At 52.1% G+C, this 15,268-nt stretch overlaps 1 protein-coding gene across 4 annotated transcripts in view; it reads right to left on the minus strand.

Moving 5' to 3' along the window:
• The window catches only part of OTOF (otoferlin), a 93,951-nt gene that overhangs the window by 24,103 nt on the left and 54,580 nt on the right, over positions 1-15,268 (minus strand). For all 4 annotated transcript variants that reach the window (XM_075086390.1, XM_075086389.1, XM_075086388.1 and 1 more), the window contains exons 7-21: positions 14,710-14,841; positions 14,190-14,252; positions 13,216-13,300; positions 11,950-12,109; positions 10,522-10,708; positions 10,005-10,191; positions 9,144-9,367; positions 7,979-8,087; positions 7,429-7,612; positions 4,889-5,009; positions 4,133-4,233; positions 3,668-3,758; positions 2,397-2,513; positions 956-1,108; positions 287-476 (exon numbers count right to left, since the gene is read on the minus strand). In XM_075086390.1, the coding sequence (XP_074942491.1) occupies positions 287-476; positions 956-1,108; positions 2,397-2,513; positions 3,668-3,758; positions 4,133-4,233; positions 4,889-5,009; positions 7,429-7,612; positions 7,979-8,087; positions 9,144-9,367; positions 10,005-10,191; positions 10,522-10,708; positions 11,950-12,109; positions 13,216-13,300; positions 14,190-14,252; positions 14,710-14,841 (2,104 nt within the window). The remainder of the gene's footprint in view (positions 1-286; positions 477-955; positions 1,109-2,396; positions 2,514-3,667; positions 3,759-4,132; positions 4,234-4,888; positions 5,010-7,428; positions 7,613-7,978; positions 8,088-9,143; positions 9,368-10,004; positions 10,192-10,521; positions 10,709-11,949; positions 12,110-13,215; positions 13,301-14,189; positions 14,253-14,709; positions 14,842-15,268) is intronic.

A 15,268-nucleotide genomic window follows, 5' to 3' on the forward strand; every position in this document is an offset into this window, starting at 1 on the left:
TCAGGGCCAGCACTGATGAAGGATATAGGCTCAAACCATGAGTCCCAAATGGATATGGACTTCCTTGATGTCCTGCTCATGGTGTGCAGAATGTCAGCTATGAACAGGGTAGGGAAGAGGGCATACCCCAGCTCCCCATGAGAGCAGTGGGCAACCTCAGACTGGGTTAACTGGAATTATTTCCCCCTTAGCTCCTGGAAGCCCTTGGTCCAAGTGGTGGTCAGCCAGGCTCCCTCCTGCCCTCTCCATGTCCTCTCCCCAGACCTGCAGGCAGGTAGTTTCTTACTGGTGTACAGGAGACTGATGGGTGGGAAGGATGGCAGGTTTTGGCCTCTGGCAGTCTTCTTCTCCTCAAAGCCACAGGGCAGGCCGCTCAAGAAGTCTTTGCGCTGTTTGTTGAGGCCCAGCCACAAGTACATCTCCATCTTGGCCTGAACTGTCCAGCCAGCAGGTCCAAAGCCCCTCTTCCCAGGTAGCTGGGCACAAAGGACAGAAGAGTTTACATGGATATAGGGGAGGCCTTAGAGGTGACCAGACGACCTCTTGCAGCTTTCAACTCCTCCCGGTGCATCGCTTGTACCACTGCCCCTTAAAACCAGGGACCCAGTCCTCATCGTTTTGGATCATGACCCTACGTCTGGCTCATGCATTACCTTCTTCGCACCACCCTGGCTTCCTCCTTCTAAGCCAACATCCTTTTTGTGGCCAGCTGGATCAAACACCTCCCTCTCCTTCCAAACATTTCTCACTGCGCTGGGTAAGATTAGAGGTTCACACTTCCTAGCATCTGACTTCCATCCCTACATGTAGAGTATGGGTCTGGTTCACCTAGTATTCAAGCTCCAGCAAATTTGGATACACAGCTCTCCCATCTTCAACTCCCATCCTCCCAGTCTGTCCTTCCTCCACCTCCCTCCTCTTGGCTGCAGTTCCCCCAGGGAAGACAGATCAGCACCTTGAGGAAGATGGTCTTCACTTTGGCGCAGTCCTTGCCCATCTCCTCATCCACAATGGAGTAGAGGATATCCTTGGAAGGGATGCGGGCGTAGGCAATGCGCTTGTTGTTGCTCATCATCCAGATGAAGACGTCGGGAATAGTGTGCTGAGGCTGTGAACAGCAGCGAAGAGCCCTGTCAGTGTCTCAGCTCTTTCTGACCCTGAGGCACCAGTGGGGCTGGAGACCTTCTGAGGGCAAATTCAACAGATGCCACAGGAGATGGGTGTATCTACTGCCACATTAGGGACATTGAAATGGTCTCGAGCCTCCCACTGCAGAAGCTTGTCTGATTAAGAAAAGCTGCTCAGAGCTAAGCTCAGCAGGGTGAAGCCTAGCAGGAAAGAGACTGGGACTTACATTTGTTCTAGTTTAAAAACAAAATGAATTTTGGATTAGAAGGCAAAAGATTTTCCTTTTCTCTTCATTCAGTGGCCATGGGGACTGTAGGGCAGGAGCCATAACTTCATTCCTTACTATGGAAGAGGTTCCCTGGCTGGACATGCCCCATCACACCTTATAGTCTGGTTTATGCTCTGCTGTGGTGAGTCAAAGCCAGGGAAGGCCTTGCTGCGACAGGGGGTGCATAGTCGAGGCTGGGAGCGGCCATGGGAAATGACAACAGGAGGTGCAACAGCTACAGCACCCGTGAGGGCCAGTGGCCCCCAGTGGCTGACCTAGACCTACACTGTAAAAATATCAGAGGAATGGTGTAATTTTCTGAAAGAATGAAAAAATATTTTGCAGATATTTGGAAAACATTTGGAAAATATTTCCTTTGGAAATGCTGTGAGCAACTCGGATACGTTGGACTATTACCTCTTACCCGTGAGCTGGGGTGAAGCAAGAGTACGCTGCAGCAATAAAAATCAGATGGTTGGTGGTCTGCAAGAGGACAGGGCTTTATCCCTGTCCTGGTTTCAGCTGGGGTAGAGTTAAAAAAAATCCAGAACAATCCCACAGTCCTTCAAAGAGCCACTTACTTTAACAAATCCCTGCCTGGCCAGGATCAGAAACGGCGAGTGCTGCTGACTCTAACGTTGTGTGGACATGTGCCACCTTCTGATGACTGATCCCCCAGGGAATTGCATGGCCTTGCCACAGCTAAGGCTGGCAGGAATGCCTTCAGCTCAGCTGCAAGATGACCCAGCTCTGTTACAGGCTGAGAAGGGCTCTTAAATTTATTGTAGCACCGACTCGTTCCAACCCAGCAGTGCACAGGCAAGCCTGGGAGGCATGGGGCAGTGCGTAGGCTCGGAGTGGCTCTTTGCACAAGACCTGGGCCACCCACCAGGGACCTCTCCTGCCCTACAGGGTTTTCCCAGAGGTCTCCATCCACTCCAGGCTGCTGTTGGCATGCTGTGACCCAGGCAACACCCTCCCTCTGTGCAGAGGGACTCACCTCATCCGCCAAGAACCGGAGTTTCTGCAGGAAGTTTTGTACCAGCTTCAGCTTGTCTTTCATGGTGTTCTTCTTCACCTGCGACCGCAGGGTCGTGGCTTGCTGCCCCATGTTCTCCTGTGGTTAAAGGAGAGCCCAGGACGTGCCGTAAGCCAGAGCAGAAGGGAGCACAGAGAAGGGAGCAGCACCCTGGCGTTTGGGAAGGGGTGGTGAGGAGGCAGATGTCTTAATCCCACCATGTGCATCCTGACTTTGGTGCTTATGACACCTGTTCATCAACCTTGGCATGATGCAGGGAGGGTCCCTGACAGTGCAGAGACGTCTGTCCCAGTGGAAGTTACACAGGACAGAGAGGCATCAGCTGCACTTAGGGCATTTAGGGGTGGCTCCAAGCCTGGTGCTAAGGATAGTCTCTCCCCTTCTGCTGACCCTGCTGTAATTCAGCATCTCACAGTACAGGAAAGGGAACGTGGAGGCTTTCACATGTTAAATTTATCACTCTGTAGGATGCAGCTGGCTACTGAAGCCGGTGTCTTTGGCTGTGCCAGCTGGTGAAACCACCTACTCTTTGCACATCTCTTTTGCACACCCAACTCCTTTGCAAGGAGCTGGGCTACCAGCTACCATCTAGGCTATATCTACCCCTGGAGCAGCTGTGCTCTGCAGTGTTCCCCTAAATTACTCCTTCCCAGTTTCCTCAGCTGTTTGACAGCAATGCAGCTCCGCCTCCGTACTCCCGGGTTCCTTTCCAAGGGGAAGCAGAGTGTGGCGGAGGGGGGGCAGCAGCGTGCACCCAGGTGCCACCTGGGACCCATGCAAGACCCTCTTGAGCTCCTCTATTCAGAAATAAACCCCAAACCCTCAATCCACAGAGACTGGAAATCAGCATGCTTAAGGACCGAAGTTGTTCATTGCATTGACAAGGTGCAGTTCCCATCCACGAATCCTCCTCCCTGCCCAGCTGAATGGTGGGACTGGGCTCTTTTCAGCGGTGCCCAACGCCAGGCCAAGGGGCCACGGGCACAAGCTGGAACACGGGAAGTTCCCCCTGAACATGAGGACAAACCCCTTCCCTGTGCGGGTGCCAGAGCAGGGGCACAGGCTGCCCAGAGAGGCTGTGGGGTCCCTTCCCTGGAGACGTTCACCCCCCATCTGGACGCGGCCCTGTGCCCCTGCTCTGGGTGTGCCTGCTCAAGCAGGGGGTGGGACGGGATGAGCTCCAGAGGTCCCTTCCAGCCCCACCAGTCTGGGATTCTGTGAATCTCACTTACCAGCTCCCGCATGCAGGACTTGAGCCTCTCCCGGTCCAGCCTCGTGCGGGAAGAGTGCTGCTGGTCCTTGTCAGCCAACATCACGAAGCGCCTGGCGGAAAGGGTTGTCAGCATGAATGCTGTGGGAGCCCACAGGCTCTCTCCAAGGAGCTATGGCAGGGTGGATCTCTGCCAGCAGGAGGGCGCGTCGCTGGAGGGAAATGCCCTCATCCCCCTCCAGTCTGCAACGCAGTCGCGGCCAAGTGGCCTGTTTACACCCAATGCCACGTGCCATGCATGGGGTGTAGGTGCTGATCAGGTACCAGCCTGTGGAGGCCACAAGGCTGAGGCTTTCACCAATGCTTTGGGGTCTTTGGGGTGCAGATGTAAGCACCACGTCACCCATGCTCCAAGCTAGAAGGCAGTGGATATGGTGCACCAATGCGATGCCCATAGACCAGCCACCTCTGCCCATCTTTTACTTACAAGCACCCACTGGTCAGCTCCTCCAGGACCCCTCGGAGTCGTCGCTCAGGGTGCGGCTTCTCCGTCTTGATCATTTCTTGCACATCATTGAGCCCTTCCTCCTGCAGCAGCGATGGGGGAAGAGGTGAGGAGGCGATGGGGCAGAGCCCTGCGGTGGGGCAAGGTCCCCCCTGAGGTCCAGCCCTGCATCGAGCACCCCTGTGGGAGCTACCAGTGGGAAACATCTGCAGCTTCTCCAGACGTGCCGGCCTCAGGGCTCAGGTCTGGCACATATTTTGGCTGCAGGGACCTGGCTCTGGGTGATGGGAATGGCTCCACTGCCCCCCATGAGTCTTGCTGGCCATGGTCCACGCCATCTTGGCTGGACTTGCCAGGCTCTCCCTTTGCAGATCCTGCTGTGACCCTGCCAGCATGGAGCTATCACAAAGGCTCCTTGGGAATTAGCTGAGACTAACAAGGAGGCTCTGCCACACAAGTGGTTCACCCCTGCAGTCCAGGGGGACAAAACCTCCCTGCTCCTGCCCCCTTTGGTGGGCACCCCTGTGCCCGACCCACAGAAAACTCAATGAGCTCGCAGGATTTGGACATTTGATTTGTGGAGCATTTAGCACTGGGAAACTTCGCTGTTTCTGACCCAGGTTTGCTAGTGGGTCCTTGCACTGCTTTTTCCTGCTTTGTGACAAGCTGCAGAGATGCGCAGGGAGCCTGGATGTGCCTCATGCCCCAAGCCTCCCTCCCTCCCCAGCACAGACTGACCAGCTTGTCCGCAATCTTGTCCATGATGTTGGCATTATACAGTCTGCGGCGCTGATCCTGCCACCAGCTCTTGATATAGATGCAGGGCTTCTTCTCAAAGTACGGCAGGTGGAAGTAGTTCCTGCAAGAGGAGGCAGAAGAGGTGCTCTGTGGTGGTTATGCTTCTGGCCAGGAACAGCCCCCGTCCCACACCTCTCCCAGGGAGGCAATGCTGTGTTGGGGAGGGGGGTATATAGGAGGTCAGGCATTGGAGGGAGGGGGCTGATGTGAATTGTGCTCTGAAGAACAGGGGTGCCACCTCTCCTAGCACCCTTCCCAACGCCAGACCCGGGGTGGATGGGTGTGGTGCCCAGGGATTGCAAATTTACCATCTCAGACCCAGTGGCCCAGAGAGAAACCGGGGAACGTCCCACGACCTCACCCATAGCCCAGCAGGCAGCCAACGTCCCCAGCGTGGCAGCAGCGTGAGCTGGGGCACAAGGGAAACCAAAGCGTGGACACGCTCTTCTGAATGCTGGTGAGCATCCCCTGCAGTCCCCCGGCCTTCACAGCACGCAGAGATCTCTGCCCTCTGCGGAGCTGGCAGGTTTCCACATGCTGGTGAGGTGGAGCGGTAGTAGTCATGGTACAGTCAAAGGGAGGATGAGGCTGAAGAATGGTTTGATGCTTCTTGGATGCCTCAGCGCTGGCTTTGAGCTGGCATCCACCCAGAGTAAAGCCACTGCAGATCCCGCTGCACCTGGGATCACCCTTAGTTAAAAACCAGCTTCAGCTCATCCTTCCGAAGCCACCGAGGTACTTCCAGCCAGAAGGTGTCAGCAGACCCCCACGGTTGGGCGCGAGGCTCCCAGCACCCAGGGGCTGGAGACATCTGGGTAAGGGGCATGAGGGTCAGCGCCCAGGGAACAGGCTTAATAAACATCAGGGCTGCTCGTCTCTGTTTGGGATTCACCTGGACGAGGAGCTGGTGGACAAGCGAGGGAACCCCAGGTAGACACATCTGGAGCGCAAATACCCTCCATTCAGCATGCTTTGTTTTGTTTCCCAACCAAATTACATCAGCCGGTTAATTCTATTAACATCTATCTACTGGTTAAAATCCACTTTAAGCATATCTCATCAGGTTAAATCCAATTAGCTTTCCTTAGTACTAGTCCTTTGTATTCAAATCCAGTCTGTGGCTGAAGCCCAGCCCGGACATCCCAAGACACTTGTGCTCATCCCATTCAGTTTGGAGATTTCTGATCCAGCTGCCTGGGGCAGAAATCACCCACCGGAATCACACTTGCAGCGCTCTGGATTTCACCTGTGTTTTAGGGTAACTGCTACTTGCACGTCACAAAGCAATTAGTAAAAAAGAAATCGTCATAATTTTAGAGCTGGAGAAACGAAGGCGGAGAAAACAGAAGTGATTTGTCCACCGACAACCAGCTGAACATCAACAGACCCAGGGTGGGACCCAATTTCCTGACTCCTGGTTCTGTTAAACACCAGAGCGTGGCTGTCAATGACCATAGGCAATGGGGACAGACAGACTGACCGAAAGAGAGATGCTGCAAACTAGGGAGGTGGGGAGGACTTAAAGTCTTTTACCCCAATCTCCCGCCAAACACCTTCTCAATAACTTTTTCCAGCAGTTTTTTGCATCCTCTCCCCCCTGCGTGTCTGTGACCTCATCAAGCTTTTAAGATCCAAAGCGATGAAGAAATGCACCTTGCCTCAGCACAAGCTGCCTTCGCTACTGCGATCTATGCCTCATGCCTGGATGGACTTTGCCTCTCCACCTGGCGCCCATGAAGTTTTTATCTGTCGGGCACCTGGAGAGAGCACAGATACAAAGCCCGGACCTCTCCTTCCTGATGTGCAGTACCGGGTCGTGCCACCAAGGGTGGCAGCGATCCAAGGGAAGAACCTATTTTTAGGCTGGTTTCCTGAATGTACAAAACTTACATGTATGGGAATGAACCTGTTCTTTGCAGTGGCACCAACGATTTTTTGAATCCGCTGGTGAACTTCATTCCTGTTTTCCATAGGGGAAGAGCACTAAAGGTATCAGACAGCCATGAGCTTTGGGTGCATATATGGCCAGGTGGATGTAGGGTACCCTGGGAGGTAAATTCAGCATTTATTGGACATCAGAGAATCCACGGGAGCGCTTAGGACTGTAGGGAGTGTGGTGGGGGTTCAGCTGGCAGAGTGTGGTATCTAAGCTGAGGTATCTACATTTGGTATCTAATCTCCCTTTACAGGACATGGACATCTGGTCCCCACGGCTGCTCCCAGGTCTGTTTGGCTGAATGACTCCGGGTGCCACGACAGCGCTGACTTCACCTCTGACTTCATCTCTGGAGATGGCGGTGGGAGCTCGGACACCCAGCGCATGTGGGAACACTCACAGACAGCGTCTGAATTGAGAGCTGCATCCATGGGGTTGGACTAGATGACTTCCAAAGGTCCCTTCCAACCTAAACCATTCTATGATGCTATGATTTTATGAGCTCTGCCCAGTGGCACTGCAGTGGCCAGGTGGGCACGCTTACCTGTCTGTGACCAGGGGCTTCATGGGTTGAGATGAAGAAACAGAGACCAGCTCCCCATCCTCATCACCTTCATCGTCACTTGAGTTCTGGAGCAGCTCGGACTCCTCCTCATCCCCATCCCCTCCCTCTTTCTTCCTCCGCAGGGTGGGTTTGGTCGTGCCATCGATCTGGTTCCCGTAGTTACCTCAAGAAAAAAAAAAAGTGAAATAAAGTCACAGGGTTGTAACTCCAATGGGGCTCAAGCTCTTGGCTTTGATTCAGGCTGGGGAGAGTTTTCTCTGCAGGAACCACGGGGGACAGTGGAGTTCAACTCTGAAACCATGCCCAGGAACTATAAATTAGTGATGGGTGTCTGTCACATACTCATGTCCCCTCTCAAGCCAGTAGGAATACACCAAGTAGCCATCACCTTCTCCCTCAACTGAGAGCCCTGGCATGCTCTACAATGTGTAAGCATGGAAAATGGGGAATAAAGCCTGCTCCTGGCCTCATATCCTGCATTCCCTGCCAAACATGCTTCAAAATCACCCTCCCCCAAAAAACAACCAACCTATTGTGACCTCAAAGTTGATGGGTTTGTCACCAATCTTCCTGTCGATCATGGTAGCTTCCAGGAAGGCTCCAAAGAGAAAAAACTCCTCCATCTTCCCAGTGCAGTTCTGCAGGAGAAATCCCGGGGATCAGGGTTGAGGTTGGCCGGAGGGACACCCGGGAGGGCAGGTCCCCTTGGGCAGATGGTGGCATCACCTGGCACCTCTGGGCACCCTCATGAGCTTTTTGAAGATAAGGTGCCACTTCTCAGGCTTTCAAGGGGATGATGAGGGTTTTCTCTCACCCAGCCTGAGCTGCCTTTAGGCTCAGTGCAGAGAGAGTTGAATTAAAGATTATAACCTAACTTTTAAATGTGTTGGCTTAACTGAGATCAGTCCCCCCCTTGGACGTGGGGGACTGTCTAAGGGACACTCAGTGATACGAGCCTGAGTTCACTCACAAATTGAATTAATCAAACCACAGCAAACCATCTGCCTGGATGCTCTTTCAGAACTGGAATGGCTTTACTTCCAGGCAGCTTTGTTTACCCTGAAGGTGAATTAAAGCTACTTTACTTCTGAAGGAGAGCTTTCACACCGAGGCTGCACTGCCATCAGACTCCTCCATTTCTACTTCACACCCTTGGCTCTCATGGATTGACTTATGTGGGCATCCCCAGGTAGGACAAGCCTGGATGTGCCTGTTTATGCAGAGCACAGGCATTAGCCTTGTGGGCTCTACAAGTCAGGACTAAAACTGTGGGGCTTCTCTTGTCAGGAAACAGCGATTCAATTTCTCTGACCAGTTCCACCCTGCCAGATCTGGTTGGGAAATAGAGCAGATTCTTGGCTTCTGTTTGAAACTCATCTTCAGGACAGCAGTGAGACAGCTGGCGTTAGGAGATGGCTGTCTTGGTCCTTGTCTGGCTCCAAACTGGAGGAACATCTCAAGTTTAGGAACCTACCTCACTCAGATATTCTTTCTGCTTACTCCTAAGAGAGATAAGCATTTGAATGATCAAAAATCTGAAATCCTTGCAATATTTGCTTCCATCATGCTGGGTGATCCAGAACACTTAGGACAGCACTAAATGAAATCCTCGGTTTGTGAGACCAAAGATAAAACCCAAGAGGCCTGTGGCCCAAGACTTACAACTGGCAGCTGTAGGGTTAGGGGTGACTTACATCAGCAACTGACGTGGTCTGCTCGACTTGCACCTCGGTGGAGCTGTTGATCTCCGGGTTAGTGGTGTCCAAGATCTCCACAGCAAGACTCATCAAAAGCCTGGCACGGAAGGAGACGCCTTCTCCCAGACCCTCGTTCAGCTCTTGGTGCTCGTCCATCAGGGTGTAGTTCCGGGTGGAGCCGTACATGTTCACCCACGCGGGGCCGAAGGTGGGCAGAAAGCCTGCAGTAGATCAGACATACGCTTAGGGAAGGGGATGTGCAAGGAGGAAGGCATGTCTTTGCCTCAGGACACAAACTCACTCATGGCTTGGCATCTCTTTCCTGGTCTGTGTACGGTGATGCAGGCTTGAATACATGCGTGTGTGCGCATGGAATTGCATGATTGCAACCTACGTGGAGAGACTTTTGCAGTGGAGGCAGCGATGGGGACTGTGCAGTGCACTGGCCCAAAGGCAGAGGTGAGCCTGCCATTGGACAAGTTATCCAATGTGAGAATCGAGAAAAAAGTCCCCTTTCTAGAGCTGCCTTTGGTTTCACATCGGTCCTGCCTACGCATGCTGGTGTGTGCGTGAATGGGGGACCCATCAGATATTCATCCATTCATGGCAATGAATTTTTTCTTCTTGGGTGTCTTTGCTTTCCAGTGGTAGATTGGAGGCTTGTGATGGGGCTTGGTTTTCAAAGAGTGCATGCCCAGTGACCTCAGGAGGCCACTGCAGTGAATCAAGGACTCTCTGGCTGGGCAGCTACCTCCAGGCGTGGGCAAGGAGCTTAGGCTATTTCGCTAACTCTCTGCCAAAGGGATGTTCTTCTACCGTGAAGAAGGTAGGTCAGTCTGCTGCCCGCCTGAGCTTTACCTTTGTCTCCTTCGTTAGAGATCTTCCGCAAATCAATGAAATGGGTACCAATGGCCACATCGTTGACTTTGTCCGAGTCTCGGATCTGGATCTTTATCCGCTTGCACAACGGAGGGAACATTTCTGTGAAGACTATTTGCTCATTCCAGAGAGGCTCATAGCTGCTTTTTTGTATGGATGTCTTCCCCTTCCAAGTGAGAGGAGATAGATGTTTGACAAGGCTTTGAGCTCCCAAGCCATCCCTCACAACCCAAGCTGCTCCCTTGCTAATGACCGCTGAAACACACACTCTGTCTTGCAACCCCCCTCTCCCAAGCAACAACTTCCTTTCCTCAACTGGAGAGTGCTGCAAACCCATCAGAGTCTGCACAAGAGAGGGGAAACATAGCAAACAAGGTGGCTTTGCCCTGCATCTCAGCATCTACATGCCAGGGCAACAGGGATTGTCTCTGACCACCTGCACAATGGCTGGTCCTGCACATGTTACCTCCCAGAGTCACCCTGGTACTGCACTCACCTTCTGCCCTGCAAAGACCACCTGCACGTAGGGGTCCACCAAGTCCTTGTTCTCCCCAATGAGAGCCTTCTTCACATTGGCCATGATGCTGGTGTTCATACGGGGCAGTCCCTCTGCTCGATAGATCTTGATGTAGAAACGAGCCCACTGCCTCTCCGGAGGGACCCCATCCGGGAGGAGGAGGTTCCTGCAACGTCAACAGATAAGGTTGGAAACAGCTGCTGGGGCTGGCAGGTGTGTCAGGAGAGGCTTACCAAAGAGGGATGAGCCACCCCACCTTCTGAGCACGGGCTCTGTGGAGGTGGAAGGATGACCATTTCTGCGGCCATAGATTTTATTGCTGTCCTGTTTCTGCCCATCCTCCTGTTTTGGGGTGGAGAGTGGTGGTTTTGTAAGCAAAAACTGAAGAGGAGCCCCTTGAGGTGCCCCTGGGACAACGTGCATTCCACTAAAGGGAGGTAATAATTATTGTCAGTGGAAGCTAGAGGACAATTAAATTTAGCCTAATTTAGATACCTAAAGCAGGCCAGATGAATGGGATGTTAGAAGAGACTTTTCTTTTTATCAGGGCACAAGGGGAGCTGGGGTGATTATTCTGGGGGGAGATGTGAACGCCGCCAAATTGTTTTTCTCGCCAGAGTTGGCTTTCCTTTTCTGGGAGAAGAAATGAGAGCCACGGGGTATGCTGTGAACAAAACAATTTCTAGCAGAATTGCTGGAGTTGTCCGTAAAAAAGTGGGATAATATCACCACTAGAGCATGGAGTGATGACCCAAAATAGTTCAGGTGGTGCCTCAAGGCCCCGGGTCTCCAGCAAGTCTAAAGAACTGCATTGGTATTTTGCTACTAGTCTGGGTTTCTGACTAAGTGATGGGAGGCTGAGAGGTAGACTTGAAAGGCTGTGGGTGCACTTGGAGATGTTTAATTAGCCTGAAACATTTTGGGGCTGGAGCTAAATTTTAAACTCCCCTGATTTTTTTTTCCATGGCCTTTTAGATGCTCTGGGGAGTCACAGAGCCCTGCCTATCCACACGGCCTGGGAAACCTCACCCAGACCTCCCTGCTTGCCCTGGCAGTGAGTGATGAGACCCCATCCCATCACCAACAGGAGCATCAGGTAAACAGTGGGGACATCAGGTTGGTTGACATCAGGCTGGTGTTAGTACAGAGAGCTCAACGGCCAGCAGGTGGTCTGGCCTCATAGAAATGATTGGTTTGTACTTGATATGGCCTGGAGTTGCACCAGTAACCTGCCACGTGTTCTCTCCCTGAAAAGCAACCTGTTGGTCCCTCTGGTTTCATTCCCTGAGGTAGGTATGGGTCCTGAGCTGGTAGGGATGCTGTCCTCATTGTACCATCCAAGGTACAAGAGATGTGCAAAGGCATTCCCAAGAAAGTCTGCACGGAGCTGGCTCTGCAGATCCTTACCCTTCAATATCATCCTCATCCGTCTCATTGGCTTTGTGCGGTGTCTTGATGTTGTCCCCTTTCCCTACGACGGCGATGTCACACTTCAGGTAACCTTTCAGCCCGGCGGTGAGGTCTTCGGGGTCAGAAAGGATGGCCCATTTGTGGTAGAACTGGTGCTCTGGAGGCCAGGGGACAAGACAGTCATTTATCAGAACGAGACACAGCCATTACCGCGAGGTCTGGAAATGTGAGAGGCATCTTCGGGTGTGAGGAATTCAGACAGAAAAATTCATTAGGAAGGTGTGTCTCCTGTTAAAGACCGAGAAGCAATGGGATAAACTGTCTGAAGGGGTTGGAGTCTCCATCACTGGAAATCACCATCTCTGGAGGTATTTAGGAGGTGGGTAGCCATGGCGCTTAGGGACTGGGTTTAGTGGTGAAGCTGGCAGTGTTGGGTTAACAGCGGGACTCAGTGATCTTAAGGGTCTTTTCCAACCTCAATGATTCTATGATTCTAAGTCTTTAAGGTCTCAGGTGCCTTTTGGATGGTGTTAGAAAGACTTCATCTCTCTGTGGAGCAGGGAACCAGAGTAGATGTTCCCTTCAGGTCCCCACAGCATCATCTGCTGCGCAGGCTTTGGAGGCTTCATTTACATTTTAACTCTCGGGCTTATTTATAGAGGCAGAATGCAGGAATAGGTATGATATAGGAGTATGGAAAAAACCCACCCGCGGTCATTTTGGAGGTGTCTTTCCTGAAGGGGTGTTGTGTGTTCAGCTCTGGCACGCTGCGAGCACCGGGCCCTCGAAGGGACATTGCTGTTCCCTTTGTCATCAGTGAGAAACACGGCAGCAGCTCTAACCAACCTCTCCCTCTTCTCCATTGCACACCAGGCACCTTCATTTCTTGGTTGAATTGCCAGCCACAGAGGGCAAGATCCATCCCATGACCTGGTCTGGGACCTGTCTATCTAGGACCAGAACTATCTGGAAGGTGAATATCTTGCCTAAACAAGACTTCTTGGGCTTCCTTCCTCAGCAGGTCAGTGGATAGAGACCAGCACACCCAGAGGGCATCTCAGCCTCTGGCTCCAACGCTTTATTTCAGGGTGGGCTATACACTGCAGAGGGAGCCCAGGTGACTTGCTTATATCTGGGATACTAAAAAAGAAGTTAAATAAGCATCACCCGAGGAAACTAGCACCTGCCTGGCTGCCTGACAAGGACACTTACTCAATGGTGCAGATAGGCACATAGGCCTTGTTGCAAACAGCGTTTACATACCAGGCTGCGTATAAACAGTTCCAACGTCCATCTTGAAGGAACCTACCAAGGTCCCACTGCGCAACAGGTTTTTTGAGTGGATCACCTGGAAATGGAGAGAGGAAAACAAGTCAGACTTTTTTCCCCATACCTGGGGAGCCATAAGGTTCTTTCCAGGGTTGTTCAGTGTCAGGTAGGAAAGGAGGTGATGCATTTGTCTCGGTCTGTGCAGGACCTTGGTCTTTATAAGGACACTAAGAGGCATGATGGGGTTGGCAGCTCTTGCTTATCAGTGTTGCGAACAAGCGTATACTTGGATTGAATAGAAAAAAAAGTGCAATGAGATTAATCTTTGAAACAAGATGTAGTTTTCCAGCCGCTGTGGCAACAAACACTGGGACATTTACCTGAAGGAAGGGTCTTTAGGATGCTCAAAATTGATGGTCTAATTCCCATTGTGGGAGAAATTGTACAGCTGGTCTGTGCACGGCATAGACACAGATACTCCTAGTTAGTGTGCTTTGGTCAGAGAATCTGCAAATCCGGTTCATTGCCCTCCTCTGTGGCTGTGGGGAGGGCTGCAGTCCCTGCTTTGCTCTCAGCAGCTGCAGCCCTCAAATTCCACAAAAGCTCTGCCAGTCTCACGCCTCAGGACATCCTCTGGCAGGCTCAGGAAGGTCTTGCTTCTCCCCAAGCCTAAACACACCCCAAGAGAGGTTTAATTCTCTCTGGCCCTGAAATACCAGAGATCAGCCATGGGGGGGGGGACATAGCGAATGCAGGAGCGGAGCTGTGCAGCCCCAGAGATGAAGGTCAGTGAGAGAAAGAGGGACCGGGGGTCTGCAAAAGAGGTCAGGTTCGTAGGATCGAACACCTCAGCTCTCCTGTTGGGGGTCTCACGTCAAGGACCTTCAATCCATCCCCAGTACATATGTAAAATGGGCTGGTTTCTTCCAAAGTCCCACAACCAGGACAGCGCAACCACGCTCACTTACGGACAGCTTGATGATCTTGTCGAACATGACATCTGGGGGCACGTGGAAATCGAAGACGAAGTACTGAAAGGGAAAAAGCAGTCGTGAAGGCAGGAGAGCCGGGGTGGGCTCCTTCTGGATCGAAGGACAGTATTACAGTGCGCGCTCCAGCTGGAGAAGCTGTGACGGCCCGGAGGAGCATCCAGGAGCAGGCATCACAGCGGGATGGATCCGTGTGAGCTCCAACACTGACAGTCTCTGCAGTCTGAGGAACTAGAAGGAAGCACTAACTTCTTGGGAAAACGGAGAATAATTTAGCACAGATCAAGTCAGTGCGCTTTTTACCATTGTGCAAAATACCAGAGGGCAAAGGCTTCATTTCTTGTTCTGTGTAGTCTGAGATTTCATCTTATTCTCACAAAAGGTGACAGAAGAAAAAAAGAAAAAACATGAAGTAACATTACATTACATTTAATTGGCTAACAGCAATGCAGACCGGGAGGAGCAGGTAGCCGTGAGCATCACCCGAGGACAGACTCACCTCATTGTAGTAAGGGCAATTGGTCGATTCCTTCATGGATGTGTATTTCTTTTCCTCTCCAACCTCCACGCAGACCACGGGGTCCATGTTGAGCCCAACCAGCTGCCGGGCCTCAATGATGGTGATGCTAACCTGGGGAGAGGGATTCACACGCCTTCACCTCCTGAGAGCAGCTCGCTGCCTTAATTCCTGTTGCCCCAGCTCTCATTTTTGAGGTGTTTTGGTGCAATAGTGGCAGCTCCGGGGTCTACTGCTCACACCAAAGACAGCGGGCTGCCCACACAAGCCCGAGTGAGTTGCGACGTGGTGTGGGATGCAGGAGACCCTGGGCATCCCTGATGCTTCAGCCTCAGAGCATGGGGGGCTTCATGGGAGGTGTGAAGTCAAATAGATTTAGCTAAGCTGGAGGAGTGGAGGCTCGGTTGGTGAGACCCCAGCTGGCTTCACTTGCTTCTGATAGAAAACACAAAGGGTTGCAGCTGGTCTAGATAATCATTCTAGGCCCCTTCCAATGGAAATATTCTATTCTACTCTACTCTTCATTATTTCTGGAGTATTT

The sequence above is a fragment of the Phalacrocorax aristotelis genome, chromosome 3 (genome assembly GCF_949628215.1).
Source record: "Phalacrocorax aristotelis chromosome 3, bGulAri2.1, whole genome shotgun sequence".
Classification (NCBI taxonomy): Eukaryota; Metazoa; Chordata; class Aves; order Suliformes; family Phalacrocoracidae; genus Phalacrocorax; species Phalacrocorax aristotelis.